The sequence below is a fragment of the Gossypium hirsutum genome, chromosome D11 (genome assembly GCF_007990345.1).
Source record: "Gossypium hirsutum isolate 1008001.06 chromosome D11, Gossypium_hirsutum_v2.1, whole genome shotgun sequence".
Taxonomy (NCBI): domain Eukaryota; kingdom Viridiplantae; phylum Streptophyta; class Magnoliopsida; order Malvales; family Malvaceae; genus Gossypium; species Gossypium hirsutum.
Genome location: NC_053447.1, coordinates 2,841,508 through 2,856,495, shown reverse-complemented (window position 1 = coordinate 2,856,495; position 14,988 = coordinate 2,841,508). Strand labels below are relative to the sequence as shown.

General features: G+C 33.0%; 2 protein-coding genes across 2 annotated transcripts; both read left to right on the top strand.

The window, feature by feature from the left end:
- Window positions 1–99: 99 nt before the first annotated feature.
- On the top strand, window positions 100–3,442 carry LOC107910915 (protein EMBRYO DEFECTIVE 514-like). The gene is made up of 2 exons (XM_016838836.2): window positions 100–754; window positions 3,155–3,442. Exons 1-2 carry the CDS (start codon window positions 395–397, stop codon window positions 3,440–3,442), a joined length of 648 nt encoding a protein of 215 aa, XP_016694325.1. The 5' UTR covers window positions 100–394.
- Window positions 3,443–5,052: 1,610 nt separating this feature from the next.
- LOC107912130 (uncharacterized) lies at window positions 5,053–7,943 on the top strand. Its single transcript, XM_016840197.2, has 8 exons — window positions 5,053–5,319; window positions 5,788–6,069; window positions 6,155–6,226; window positions 6,391–6,458; window positions 6,652–6,802; window positions 6,889–6,969; window positions 7,058–7,147; window positions 7,259–7,943. The coding sequence occupies exons 2-8, from the start codon at window positions 5,797–5,799 to the stop codon at window positions 7,631–7,633; spliced, it is 1,110 nt and encodes a 369-aa protein (XP_016695686.2). The 5' UTR covers window positions 5,053–5,319; window positions 5,788–5,796; the 3' UTR covers window positions 7,634–7,943.
- The last annotated feature ends 7,045 nt before the right edge of the window (window positions 7,944–14,988 follow it).

Sequence of the window (14,988 nt, the reverse complement as noted above, 5' to 3'; positions counted from 1 at the left end):
CCCAAGTTACCTTTGCTTCAATCACCTGTGCAGCCCCGAGTTTTGTAGAATCAGCCCCAAGTTTTAATCAAATTTAAATTTAAATCGTTAAAATTTTAGAGGAGCTAAAATTAAAATATTATCATTTTTTTTAATATCCGGAAGTTTAAAGAAGGTCGCAGGTTGGAAGCCTGTAGACCAAATAATTTATTTTTGGCAGTGGTTAAAATAATAATTGCCATTAAAAGGGACCTGGGCCTGCTCAGTGCTCCCCCATATATTTCTTATTTGTGCTTCAAGCAATTAGTTTTAAAATAATTAACAGTATTTTTTCAAGTAAAAAGCCTAGATTAATTCCTTTTACTCCGAAAACCAGAAAATCAAGAACAAAAACCTTAGGGTTTTAGCTTTTGCAATGGCAGAGAAAGAGGTATCGGCGGAGCCTGTCGAGACCAATCCACCAACCGAAGACATGAATCCCGAAACCCAAGTCCCGCCCTCCCCGATTTTCGATGACAGCGTTGACGCTGGGTTGGCCTACAACGGCGGCTCGAAATCGAAGTGCCAGAGAGAAGAAGACGGCGGAGAAAGCGACGAGGTATCCAAGAAACAGAAGGCGGAGTCGTCCGTCGACGATGAAATCATCGAGAAAAACTCAGTGCCCTCAGTTTTGAGTCGGGTTCGGCTTGGCCCGAAGGAATTCGGGTCGTCCGTGGAGATGTTTGATTACTTTTACAATTTGCTTCTGTTAGAGATCGACCCGATTAAGCAACAAGTAACAAAAATAGTAGAATAAATTGAGAAATGAACACACAAATTTAACGTGAAAAAACTCCTCCAAAGAGGATAAAAAACCACGGGCAAAGATAATTTTACTATAATGGCAAAAGAAATGAAGAGTACAAAAAGATGGAGATAAAAACTAAACCCCGAAAATAAAAAGCTTTCAAAACGTAAAAACAAAATTCTCTAAATGTGTTATGAGCTCTAATATCTAATGAGTGTTTTTTTTAAGGTTGTAAAAAAGTCTATTTATAGGCTAAATTCATATGTCAAATAATAAAATAATCTAAACTAAGCAGTGTTTGATTGAAACAAATAAACAGAGTTTAACTAGAGGATTATTTCTCAAATTTGACTGAAATAGGAGTCATACTTGACAAATCTCCACCTTGACTCATATTTCTACAACACCATCTTTACCAAAGCACGCTATGAGCCTATCTTGAACTATGCAGGGAATTAACTAAGTCGAATATGTGCTTAGGAACTAGAAGACTTCTAGCCTTCGACTTGTACACTGCCAAATTAAAACTAACCTGGGTCTGATTTTCATGAACACAGTACCCTAACTTTTTAAAACCTGCGTCCAAAAGAGAACCTCTCTTCAACGAAATGGTCATACATTTTTCCCTCCTATAACCAAGTTGTCTCCGCTCCAAACGAGTTGACTTAGACTCTGTAACGGACGAGGAACGTCCGATTTCACCAGTCACTGTAGAACCTTCCAGAATATAAAGACTTCCAGTTCTTTTACCTTTTAACAAAACGAGAGCTCCACGAGATACTTTAATGTCGCTCAATTCGATGTTGATTCTGCATCCTTTCAAGTCTAAAATACTCAAGGAGATGAGATTCTTTCGTAAATCAGGTACATACTTGACATCTGAGAGTGTCCTAATCGTCCCATCGTGTATCCTAATTTTAACAGTACCAATACCAATTACCGTACTAGATGAATTGTTTCCCATGCGCACAATTCCACCTTCAACCGAATTGTATGTGAAGAACCATTCTCTATTGGGACAGATGTAGAAAGAACATCTCGAATCTAGGATCCACTCAGACATGAGCTTGGAGTTATCTCTCATTGACACTAACAAGAAGTCATCACCGCTTTCATCAGCCAAATTAGCATCAGCTACATCGTCCTCGTTACTCTCAACAGCTCTTTTATTTCGCATTTTATAACAATCTGCTTTGACATGACCTAACTTTTTACAATAGCGACACATTTTGTCTCGTTTCTTTGATGCTACCAAAACAGAAGCTTGTCTATCTGTCTTGTTATCCAAATGAAGCTCATTGTCGAGTTTGTCTCCAAATGACCCTTCACATCTTTGAACGAGAGTTTGTCTCTGCCATAAATCAGGGTCTCCCTGAAAGACTTGTATGAAGGGGGTAAGGAGCACAATAATAGCATAGCTTGATCTTCATCATCAATATGAACCTCAACGTTCTTTAAATTATTTTAAAAAGTAATAAATTGACTGATGTGATCTCTAAGAAGCTCACATTCGTTCATGCAAAACGTAAATAGACGTTGTATCAACACTAAACGGTTAGCCAGAGACTTAGTTGCATAAAGAGTTTCTAACCTTTTCTATAAGGCAGATGAGGTATTCTCCATCAATACCTCCTACAATACCGTATTCGCGAGGCACAACTGGATTGCAGACAAAGCCTTTTCATCAAGCTCTTCTCATTCTGTTTTATTTAGATTCTCAAGCTTTTTCCCAGTAACAACCTTTTTCAAACCGGATTAAACTAGAATTGCCATCATCCGAACTTGCCACAGATTGAAATTTGTCTCACCATCGAATTTCTCAATTTCAAACCTTGTTGCTGCCATATCTAAATGGGCTGATTTATGAAATTTAACCAAAATAGCGAAATAAATTGAGAAATGAACACACAAATTTAACGTGAAAAAACTTCTCCAAAGAGGATAAAAAACCACGGGCAAAGATAATTTTACTATAATGGCAAAAGAAATGAAGAGTACAAAAAGATGGAGATAAAAACTAAACCCCGAAAATAAAAAACTTTCAAAACGTAAACACAAAATTCTCTAAATGTGTTATAAGTTCTAATATCTAATGGATATTTTTTAAGGTTGTAAAAAAGTCTATTTATAGGCTAAATTCATACGTCAAATAATAATAAAATAATCTAAACTAATCAGTGTTTGATTGAAACAAATAAACAGAGTTTAACTAGAAGATTATTTCTCAAATTTGACTGAAATAGGAGTCATATTTAACAGCTTCATTGTTGGGCTACTCATCTCAACCTTAATAAGGTAATTATAATGTCTAAACTTATTGTCCATTAGACGATCATTGCTTATTGGGAATTTTTAGCTCTGGTTCATAATTCACCTTATATTTTACAGTACGAACACATGGTGCTGCTTGAATTGCTTAAAAAAGTTCACGAAGAGCCTGATAAGAAGATTGGTAAAGGGATCAAAGGCTTCCAAGTTCGAATCCATCTGGTGTGGAAAAGTAAATGTTTCTTTGTCATCAAGGACGACGATACCTTCGATGATTTTAGCTTTCGGAAGTGTGTCGATCATATACTTCCCCTGTCGGATGAGATGAAGCAACCTGATACAAAGAAGGCATCCAATGGCAGTCGTGGTGGAAAAGGTAGTGGTCAAGGCCGTGGAAAGAGGCGGTGAGCCGCTAATGCCATCTTGTATTGTTGCTTTTGTTTTGCTGCTTTAGACTTTGTAATGTATTGCGGTTTAAGGATGTTGCCAAAGATTAAAAGAAAGTTGAAATGTAGCATTTATTTGAGATTGTCTAAAGTTCTGATTCAGAAATGTTTATGTTTTTCTCGTCTACAACATCGAAATGCCCTTCTAAATTTGGTATTCTGTGATGTAATTGGAAAAAGAAACCGAAAAAACTTTGATTCTGCAAAATTGAAACTACTGGTGCAGACCTGGCTCTCTCGAGAGGGGGCAAGTTTTGGTACGTCTAAAACTTAGATTTTTAAGCGGTAACTGGTTGCTTCTGCACGAATGCAATTCCCTTCTCGATGCTGGCCTTTAATTCTAGCTTAAGAGCTTCCAACGCCTTCTCTTTTGAAAACTTGCTAAAGCTCTAGGTGTTTGTGGGCTGCATAGATATTTTACAATTAAGAAGAAAAAAGTCGGTTAATTTTTTTTATTAATCTCATTATAGATTTTGATCATATATGCTCTTTTTAATACAATGTTTAGAATTACCTATAACATCTGTCCAACTCATAAATAGGATGATAATGCGATTCAACATACTGAAATCTACATCTTCCTATATTAACAACAATGCCTATATTAATCGAGTTAATACTTTATCGACAATCTATCTTATTTTCTAGTAAAAAATTTAATAAATATATTCTCGATATCTACAACAATTTAATTTTTAATATACTGGATATCTAAAATATTTTCTTTTGCGACTTCAAGGACATCCAATAAAATATCTTTTAGCTATTTGGATCTCTTTAATTATAATTTTTTTAAATAATCAATTTATCGTGATTAAATTACAAGACAACCAATATTGGATACTCATATTAAATTTAAGAGTCTAGCTAAATTATAAAATTGTTTAAGATTTAGTGAGAAATTTTATAAATTTTGATAAGTTTAATTAGAACTTTAAAATATTTTAGAGGTATAATGAGAATTTCAAAAATGTTGAGGGACCTAATTAAAATTTTTAAAAGTCTAATGAAGATTTTAAAAAATTCATGGGGCAAGGCCCCTAGCCGTAATGACCGCGATCCCTGAAGTCAATCCATGCTCTATTTTCCATCAACCTTCACATGATTTCTTCATCAAACATTTTTATTATATTCATTTGGTGCAATCATCAATCAAATTAACAAAAAAAAAACAGAAGAATTTGAAGGCAAAAAAATAACAAATATTAACGTTTGTTTTTTTTTTATACATAGATTTTTTTTCTATTTTATTAAAAAAACGGATTTAAACATAAAAAATTGGTAATAACAGAGTTTAAAAAGTATGTCGAGATGGTTATACTAACAAAATTTAAAAATTAATATTATAACAATAAAAACAATTATTGTCGGTTTTCACGAAATTTAAATGATTTATTAAAAAAACACAAATTTAATATATTTCTCCAATGTGTTATCTAGTTAAATAATTTTATTTTCGCAAAAAAATAATTTTTCATGTTTTTGCGGATCATATCTTTGTCCGAAATTTAGTGGAAGGGACAAAAATGGAATTTAAATCGTAACCATTGACGTCCGTTAACCAAAAAAACAGACCCTAAAACTCCAAAGCTTCATTTAAAACAGAGCCCTACTAGTAAAATACTAAACTTTTTTATTGGTTTTTTTTAGTTTAATTTTACTAAATTATACTTAAATTATATATATAAGGAGAAGAAAAAAAAAAGAAAATAGAAAGGTCTTCAATTTATATCGATTTGATTAATTTCCAAGCAAAGGAACTCATTGATTTACGAAGGAAAATCTTCTGATAAGAATATTTCGACTCTCCCACCAGAAAAAAAAAGTTCCATCTTTTAGGTAAAATCTTTTTATTTTATTATGTTTTGATTCTTTTCAATTAATGGGTTTGTTCAGTTCTTCATCATGATTGTGGTATTTTCTTCTCTCTCTCTTTTTTAAAAAAATTCTCTTTTAATTTTGGGAATTTTGTTTGGTTGTTTGATTGTTCTGAAAAGTAATGAAATGAATTGGGGGTTTTTCTTTCGGTGGAAAATTAAGAGAAAAAAAAAGGAGAGAAGCTTTGAATTATACATGAAAATAAATAATAATTATTAAAATAGAGAATTACTATGGAATTTTAAAGCACCTGATGTTTATATGGAGTGATTTTAGTAACTATAAAAAAGAGTTGATTTGTTGTATGTTAGTTTTTGAAGTATGTTTTGCAGTTTCAGTCTCATATGTTATTATGATTTTCATAGGGATTTTTTTTTCTGCAATGTTGTATATCAGTATGTTATAACTTTTGAAAACCTTTCCTTTCAGATAAGCAAAATGAGTGATCATCTTGTTGTATGCGTGGACCGCCTTACGAAACCCGAAAGTTTGAAATCAGTGAATGAACCCGAGGTTGCGGGACCTTCGGGTGAAGGTTCTTCTGTAGTTGCTGAGCCACATGTTTGTGCTATTGATGTTGAGGAAGTGGAGGAACACGGTTCGTGTGACGAAGAAGAACCACTCATCCAGACGGTTGAATGCCGTATCTGCCAGGACGAGGACAACATTAACAATTTGGAGACACCTTGTTCTTGCAGTGGCAGTTTGAAGGTATCCATTGTTTCTAAAAATTTAAGACTTAATAGTGAGTTTTTACGGAGTAATGGTTTTGGCTGACAAATTTGTTATTATCCAGTTTGCTCACAGGAAATGTGTTCAACGTTGGTGCAACGAGAAAGGAGACATAACGTGTGAGATATGTCATCAGGTATGCATTTTGTAATACTTTGTTAGTAGACGTTACTCCGTGATGTTTGTTGTCCTTGTAGTATATCTTTGTTTTCAATTTTATCTCACTAATTGAAATAGTTTAGCTTGAGTTGAAATATGGGGCCTCTTAACTTTTTCCTGCAAAAAATATTTGATTTGCAGCCTTATCAACCAGGATATACTGTGCCACCACCTCCCCCTCAGCCAGAGGTTGCTACAATTGATATCAGGCCAGTATTTACAATCATGCACTTACCTAAAAATAGACATGATGAAGATCGGTGTCGCTCAAACTTTGCTTGCTTTGTCTTTCCTGTTTGTGAGGATCTATATATGTCGGAACCTGTTCAGTGATCCGTAGGGATGGATTACTATTGTATGCTAATCACCTCTGACCTCTTATTCCCCCCTTTCTTTACACAGTGAGTGGACGGTCGCTGGTGCCCCTTTGGGTTTACACGACCAACGGATTTTAGCTGTGGCAGCAGAACGCCATATTTTGGAGCAAGGCTATGATGAATATGCTGAGCCTGATTCTAGTGGAACTGAATTTTTCCGTGCTGCTGCCTTAACTGTAAGCTTTTTGTTTCCTCTATGAAAATAAACCAGTTCATTGGATGTCCTATGTTTTTAAATCTTATTTTATTTGTTTATTTGCAGCTAATGGCTCTTCTATTCTTGAGGCATGCTTTGTACCTAACGAGTGGAGAAGAGGACGATGATTTATCTCGTTTTATCTCTGTAAGCATAGCTGGAATTTGCATTAACCTTTTCGTAATTCACATTTTTTTTAAAATTGTTTTGATTCTAACTTTTTTAATTCTTCTAGCTTTTCCTGCTCCGAGCTGCCGGTTTTCTTCTCCCCTGTTACATTGTGGCCTGGGCTATCAGCATATTGCAGCGCCGTAGGCAGCGACAGGTAATAGCTCCGACTCTCTTGAAAAAAATTACAGCTCAATTTTTCTTACTACTTGAAATCTTTGGTTCTGGTAATTAGTCTTGTATATTTTCTTTTCTCCAATCAAACCAGGAAGCTGCAGCTATCACAGCGGCTGATGTTGCAGTAATGATACAGGCAACACGACCTCGGTCCATACATTACAGTATAGCAGCGGGACCTTCAGTGACTCACCAACAAGAGCAACCTCAGTCCATACACTACAGCGTAGCTCCGGGACCTTCCACGGCTCCTCAACCAGAGCAACCTCTGACCATACATTACAGTATAGCAGCACCGGGACCTTCGGCAATTCCTCAACAGGAACAACCTCAGGCCATGCATTACAGTGTAGCAGCATCAGGACCTTCCATGACTCCTCAACAGGACCAACCTCTTACCATACATTACAGTATAACAGCACCGGGACCTTCCGCGACTACTCAACAGGAGCCAGCAGTTCAATAGTGTGACGGTAGTTTTCACTGGCAAGAGACTTCAATGGTGACAAAGACTATGTTTTCCAGACTCCGGATAATACTTGTCTAACCGTATTCAATTTTCTTTGTAAAAGTTTTTTTCATATATATGAAGGATCATATCTCTATATAATGTCCGTATACCTATCGGATATAGGTGTTGAACGGAGGTATTTTAGGGAGAAAAAAAATGGGATAATGCAGAAAGAGGATAGTAGGTTGTGTTCCTTGTTATGTTAGTACTTTTTAAAATTCTTAGCCAAAAGAACCCTCAAAAACATCACATTTTCCAAATTTCACAGTTAGTGATTGTGCATAAATCTTGAATCTCATTGCTGTACGTATTATCATGGTTATGAAGATGAATGTATAGTAAAAAAAATGGATATATGATGCTATATAATTTGAATATGCTTTGGTTTTAATGGGTATATTTAGAACTTTGAAAACTAAAAGCATAAAGGAAAGCCATTAATAACAAGGAAGCATGGAGAATAAAGGAGCTTGGAATCCTAAAGTTAGGGTTAGCATAGCATAAAGCAAGTGATTGGATTTTTATTTTTTATTTTTCTCATAATGATAAATTTAGCTATTCTCGTTTATTTATTTTGTCACTTTAATCTTTATTCTTATTTTTACTATTTTGGTCGTCAACCTTTAAAATTTAATAAAATTGTTCTCTTAAACAAAATAATTAATTGAATGTATAATTTTTAAATTTTTAAAATTAATAAAAAATCTTAAAATTTTAAGAAAAATTATCCATGTTGACAATGAAGCATACATAGATTGCCACGTGAGCTGTTACATTAGTTCCATCCAAATTTTAACAGTTTAGTCAATTTTTCTATCCAAAAGAAACCAATGCAACTAAATTCTGAAGGTTGAAAACCAAAATGATCTAATAAAAAAAATAAAGATCAAAATAAGTAAATAAGTAAATACTAGGGACTAATTTATCTTTATGCCTTTATTTTATTAAAGATATCACTGTTCCTCAGTCATGGTTGCTTTAATGGCCTTTTTGTATGCATTTGTGCCCATTGAATTCTAAAGTTGGGCTTAAGTATAAATCAATTGAATATAGTGTTGTGTTTAATATAATAATATTGAATGTATCAACCAATGGAATTAAATTTAATGATCAATATATTTGAATAATATGATGTCGAAATTAAATTTTTTTTATATAGTTTTATGCATTCAAGGCAATAATTTATATTCATACCAAAAACTATATATTAGAACAAGGCTTGGTTGTATTTAGTTTAAGCTATCCCTAAAATTTCCAATTTTCTATTTAATCGATTCATTTAATTTTTTTAAATAAATAATAAAAATAATTAATAATTGCATATAATTAAAATTTTTAAAAGTTTAATTTTCAATAATTAAAATTTAAAAAATATAAAAGAACCTTTTTTTATCTCGTTAAATTTTTAATTATTTTTTAATTTATTACCAATTTTCGGTTCAATTAGTCTTTTTATATTCAGGATGGAAATATATGCAAAGGGCAAGGCATAGTTAAAAGACAAGAACCGAAGTACAAGTGAGCTAGGTGGGATGACTGTTAAAATAAGGATCGGTCATGGTCATGGTCATGGTCATGGTCTTGGTAGGGAAAGAAAAACAAAACCAAAGTGAAAAAGATAACTGGTCTGCCAAAGGATCTGTTCAAACCTGTCAGAGTGTCTTCTTTTTTTAGAGTCTTAATTATAATTGCTTATGATTGAAAATGAATCATAAACCTTCCTACTTTTTATACTTTTATTACAACTCTTCCAAACCCCATATAAATAAGTGCAGTAGAAGTAACCTAGTGCTGTCGTCTCAGACAACACAGTAACAATTTTCTCGTCCTTGTCTTTTCAAATCTAATTTTGCATTAACTATATTGTGTTTTTTAGTGTATAAAGATGAAGATGGTTTTTGGTGGGAATAGCAGAGGGTCTATCGTTATCGTCATTGCTTGTTGTATAGGTCTCATGGTGGTGGTTCAACCAGACAGGGTTTCAGGGTTGGCATTTGTTGGAAGATCAGGCATTGTGAAGGCTGTTGTTACGGTGGAGGCTTTACAGACCAGACAAGATTTGGGTCCTGTTTCTTCTTCTTCTTCTTCTTCTTCTTCTGTAATGTTCGATCCTAATCGTTCAAACAAAAGGAAATTTAAAAGAGGATCTGACCCCATCCACGACAGATGTTGACATTTTAATGCTGTTCTTTCTTCTTCCTTTTTTTAAGAAAAAAATATTTATTTGTTTTAGTAGAAGAATTACAGTCAAAATTTTATCAGTTGGTCCATGATTCATTCTCCAAATTATGAGTATATTTAGTTTTTCATGTGTCGAATACAAAAGATTAAAAAAAATATAAGTGACCATCAATTATTGATGGACTCAATGGTCAAAGAAGCAATTTATAGATAATGTACACAAGCTATCTGAACCCTTCTTCCCCAATTGGCAGCACATTGATATTTTAATGTCATCCAAGTGGATATGGTTACAGATAATGTTAATTGGATCCAAAGATGATTATTTTAAATCGTATATATTAGACAGATTATTAAATATTTTTAAAAAATGATTCCTGCTTATCAACCTTTTGAGTTAATTGATTTAACTTGTTTAGTAGCGTGTGTGTGATCTATTTGACATTTTCTGAATGAAACTGATATATGTTGACGCGGTATAAATGTTTCATATAATTGTGGTTTGTTGCACTCGTTGTCCACTTCTCAAGTTTTGTGTTCATTTAAATCCAACATAAACAACTTACGAAAAGTTTTTTTCTTATTTATTTGTTAAGCTTATAAAAGGGTTAAATTATTTTTTGGATCTGAATCTGATAATTATTCATGAAAAGTTAGGCTCTAAATTGAACAATTATTCCCACATTGGGGCCTAAAATTTTTTGTCCAAATTAAGCCCTAAACTCGACAATTGTTTGAACATTGGGGCTCAAACTTTATTTTGTCCAAGTTAATCCTTAATGTTTCCTTGAAAACCTTAAAGTCTAGAATAATTGTCAAGTTTAGGGATTAACTTGGACACAAAAGAAGTTCAAGCCCCAAAGTGTAAATAATTGTCAATTTTAGGGTCTAATTTGGACAAAAAAAATTCAAACCCCAATATGAGAATAATTACAAATTCAAGCCTCCAATAATAACTTAACCTTTAATAAAATTATAAAAAAAATTTAATGTTAATTAATTGAACTAAATTGAGTTCGAATATCCTTTATTTAAGCCTGTAAATAAAATTTAAATCGACTCGAATCGAAACGAATAATTTGAATGAATCAGGATAATGAGGTTGGGTCACTTTTGTTATCTGGGCTGTAACTCCCTTTCCCAAATTGAAAAGGCCAGAAATGCATGTTAGGAAACTTAAAAGCTTTGATAACAATATAACATGATTGGATATGTGTGGGCCTTTGAAACATAAAATATATTCCTAATGCTAAATGATTGTTCCAAGGATAAAAACTACATATCCTGTTAACAAAGAAAACTTCTGTTTATTCCCGTATATATACACATATATATATTATAAGAAACAAGAAATAAAAGGTAAGGACAGGGACACCACCAATATGCTACGCAACTATATATTTAAACCTGTTCCATTATCATTAAAAGAAAATTGAAGAAAGTTCTACATATATATATATATATTTAATACGCAAATAAACCAACCAATATTAACTCGTGAAAAATAAAGTTAGTTATGTTTATACTTTCAAAGTACATGTTTATGAATTATCGAACTCTGAAAAGATTAATTTTTCTCGACCGTAAAAACAGAAAAAAATAAATAAATGAAATTGAAAGCATGTGAAAGAGGAATCTAAAGCTATAATATACAAATAGCATTCAAATTTATTAAGTTTTCTTTTTGTATTGGTTTCCTATTTTTGAGGCACTCATTGCATTTGCATTGCATATGTTGATATAATAAAATTCCCTAGTTGCAAAAATAATTAAAGAATCCAAGAGGGGTATCATCATCTTCATCACATTGAATCCCAAACATAACTTAGAATAGATTGCAAAGACAGCTCATGCTTCAGAAGAAAGAAAAAGATTCAATACACACACAACACCATGCAGGTCTCATATGGAATTTTAAAATTGGGACAAATGATAAAAGCATATCCAGCTCTTCATTAGTTGTTTATTCTAATACACACATGTATCTTAATTTATATAAGATTTCGTTTCAATGTTGCTAACTTTTATGAGTATAATATTATGTTGTAGGGTAAGTAAATGTATGATGACCATTTGGGGGCTTTCATTTCCTCCATTTCGATTTATGTGTTTATATAAAAACGCAAATATTTAAATTTATGGATTGTCTTGATAAGACAAGAAACAATAGTCTGTACTTTGTACCATTTTAAACAACTAATTATGATACATTTGAATCAAAAGGAAAAAGAAAAGGGGAAATTTGAAAGACTCAATCAGTACTCAAACCTTGCTGGAAGAAAGCAAATAAATTATATTATAAAGTTTGATATATAACTTACATATATATATATTTCAATCATCCACATTTGAAGAATTGAAAAACAACAATTTCAAGAAGCAAACAATCAGCCTAAATTCATCTATATCATTACCTATTTGATGATATGACCATATGAAAAACAAGAAACAAATAATTAGGTATACTCACAGAGGGCCTCAGTTTCCACTTCTCTTCTGTGAAAGTTCCGGTGACAACCACAAGCGGCACACGTTAAAGCCCCAGTCGTCCCTTCGACGTCACTGGCCATGAACTCCCGACAGCCGTCGACGGCATACCCTCCGATGTTCGCCGCGTGATTCTTCTGACACTCACCGTACCTCACGTTGGTAATCGCCGTTGAAGAAGAAGTACAGCTTCTTCTTCCACTTTTCCTCACTACTTGACATTTCTTCATCCCTTGGACCAAAAAAATAAAAAAATAAAAAAACCCTAATTATTACAACTCCCTTCCTTTGAAATGATCGTCCAAGAGAGGTTCCAACAAAAATGAAAAGCTTTTCCTCGTTAAAAATAAGATAGGTACCAAAATAAAGAAACGTAAAAGAAGTAGCTAGATTTATGGGGTTTGATGACTAACCCTAACCCTAGCATTTGTATATTTATAAGGTCCAATTTGCATTGCTTTGGTCCATGAAAAATGGCCATCATATCACTCCTTCTCTCTCCTTTACTAACACGTTTTATTTTTTAAATTCGAATCGGATCAGATTAAGCAAAACAATATTTTTCAACATTTTCTTCGTTCATATGATTCAAAGTTAGATAAGATTTTTACTTGAACTACACCAATCATCATTGACCATATATTATCATAAAATATATAATAAGATGGGATTTTAAGTATTTATAAATAAAGGATTTGATTTAGCAAATAAAAGAGTATACGTGGAAGACTCTTATTGTAAATCAAGAATTAGACAAAAGCTAAATGGGGGAGTGAGTGGAGGAAATCCTTGTCCTTTGCACAACATATTGGAAGTGACATTGAATTATCTTTAGAAATGATATTTCAACTGCCTTTGATTCTCAAACTATATATTATATCTATTCAAATATTATAATTACAATTTAATTTTAGCGAATTTAGAATCAAAATACTAGTTAAAAAAAACAGAAATATCCAAGTTGCCGTTGATGTTTAAAAATTAACAACAAAAAAAAGTGATGATGAAGATAGATAATAGGGTTGATTATGATGACCAGAATTAGTGATGAAATTATGAGTAAAAAAAAGTATGAATTAAGATGGGCTGCTTGCTTTTAATTAATAGAGTGGGTCAGTGATGATGCCTTAAAGAGCAGCTCCCTATGGCCCTTGAAACTGTGGCAACAACTCCTGTCTAAGTACCTAAGATTCTAACTTAATTATTAAAACCATTGCCAGCCAGCCCACCATCTATGTATGAATCAACTACCCTTCTCTTTTGTTGTCACATCATAAATATCATTTCGTTAATTTAAACCATTCGTTCAATCGACTAATAAAAAATTCGATATTTTAAAAAAAAAATTAAATTTTAGTAAATAAGGGTATGTTCAATAGGAGCATATGGCACATATATTTATTTGGGGGAAATAAAAAAAGAATCTACAAAAAGGTGATAATTGAGGTAAAGGCAGGTTGGGCCACATAAGGGGAGACTGAAAGTGGAGAAAAACAGGGTTTATATGATTGGTGGGGTGGGTACATGGTCCTCTCAATAGAGGAAATTTGTTTTGGACAAAACAAGAAAATGGGGCCAATTTTTAGCCCTTCACTAAAATCCCAAATGTCTCTCACAAAGAACAAAGAAGACAGAACTGATTGAAGTGTGTTTGGGCCTCCACCTCAACCCCCACACTTTACATTATCCCTATGGTGGCCGATAAAGTTATGAGATTATTAAGATGGATTTTATTAAATGGTTGAGCAGTCTTATTAATTTTTGTATTTTATGGATGTTGCGGATTTAGTTTTTATATTTTTTTTCCGTCATTTAATTTAATTTTGATTTAAACACTGCAGATGAATTTGTAAAATTATTGTTATTTTTTATGATATTATGTGATAAACGTATTATCTGTCTAAAGGTTGGACTAATCACCCAAGCTCAAAGACTAAACCAAAATATGAAAGGGTTTGGACAAAATGATAATGCTCGAAAATAGATTTGGACAAAAGTTTAAGACATTTTCTATTCAAGTAGAGTAAACCTAAGTTATCCTATTTTATGTAAGGACAAGCTTAGATAAAATATCAAGCCCATACTACGGGCCAAGTCGGGCTTGGGCAAAGACAGTATCTAGAAACCCTTTGTCTTGATCAAAACCACAAATAATTTTATATTTGAGTTAGGATTAGAATTTCAAATTTTGAAAATTAAAAAATTAAAAATAATCAACTTGCAGTATAATTGAAATCCAGTCAAATTGTTATCACCCTAATAATAATTGTGGAAAAGGATTTGCGACTAGGCCCAATATGATTAATTTCCTTTCTAACCCGCCAGGCCCAGCATCATCCTGATATTAATGAACAGACAAAACGAACACAAAGAAACCGAAATATATGTTACTCACATTCAATCAATTAATTGGCAAAAGTCATCCCTTCTTCGCTTTTGTGTTTGTTGAGGTGGTGGTGTCTTGATGCGCCAAGAGTCCTTTGGTGACCGAAGATGGGTAGAAAGTGATTAGAGAAACTGTGGAGGTTCAGTTAGGGGAAAAAGTAAAGTATTTCGGGTTACTTGGGCCCTCATGTCAAGGTTCCAGTTTATACATACGGGCTTTTCCTATTTCGAGATGTCACGTGTCATTACAAGATTGG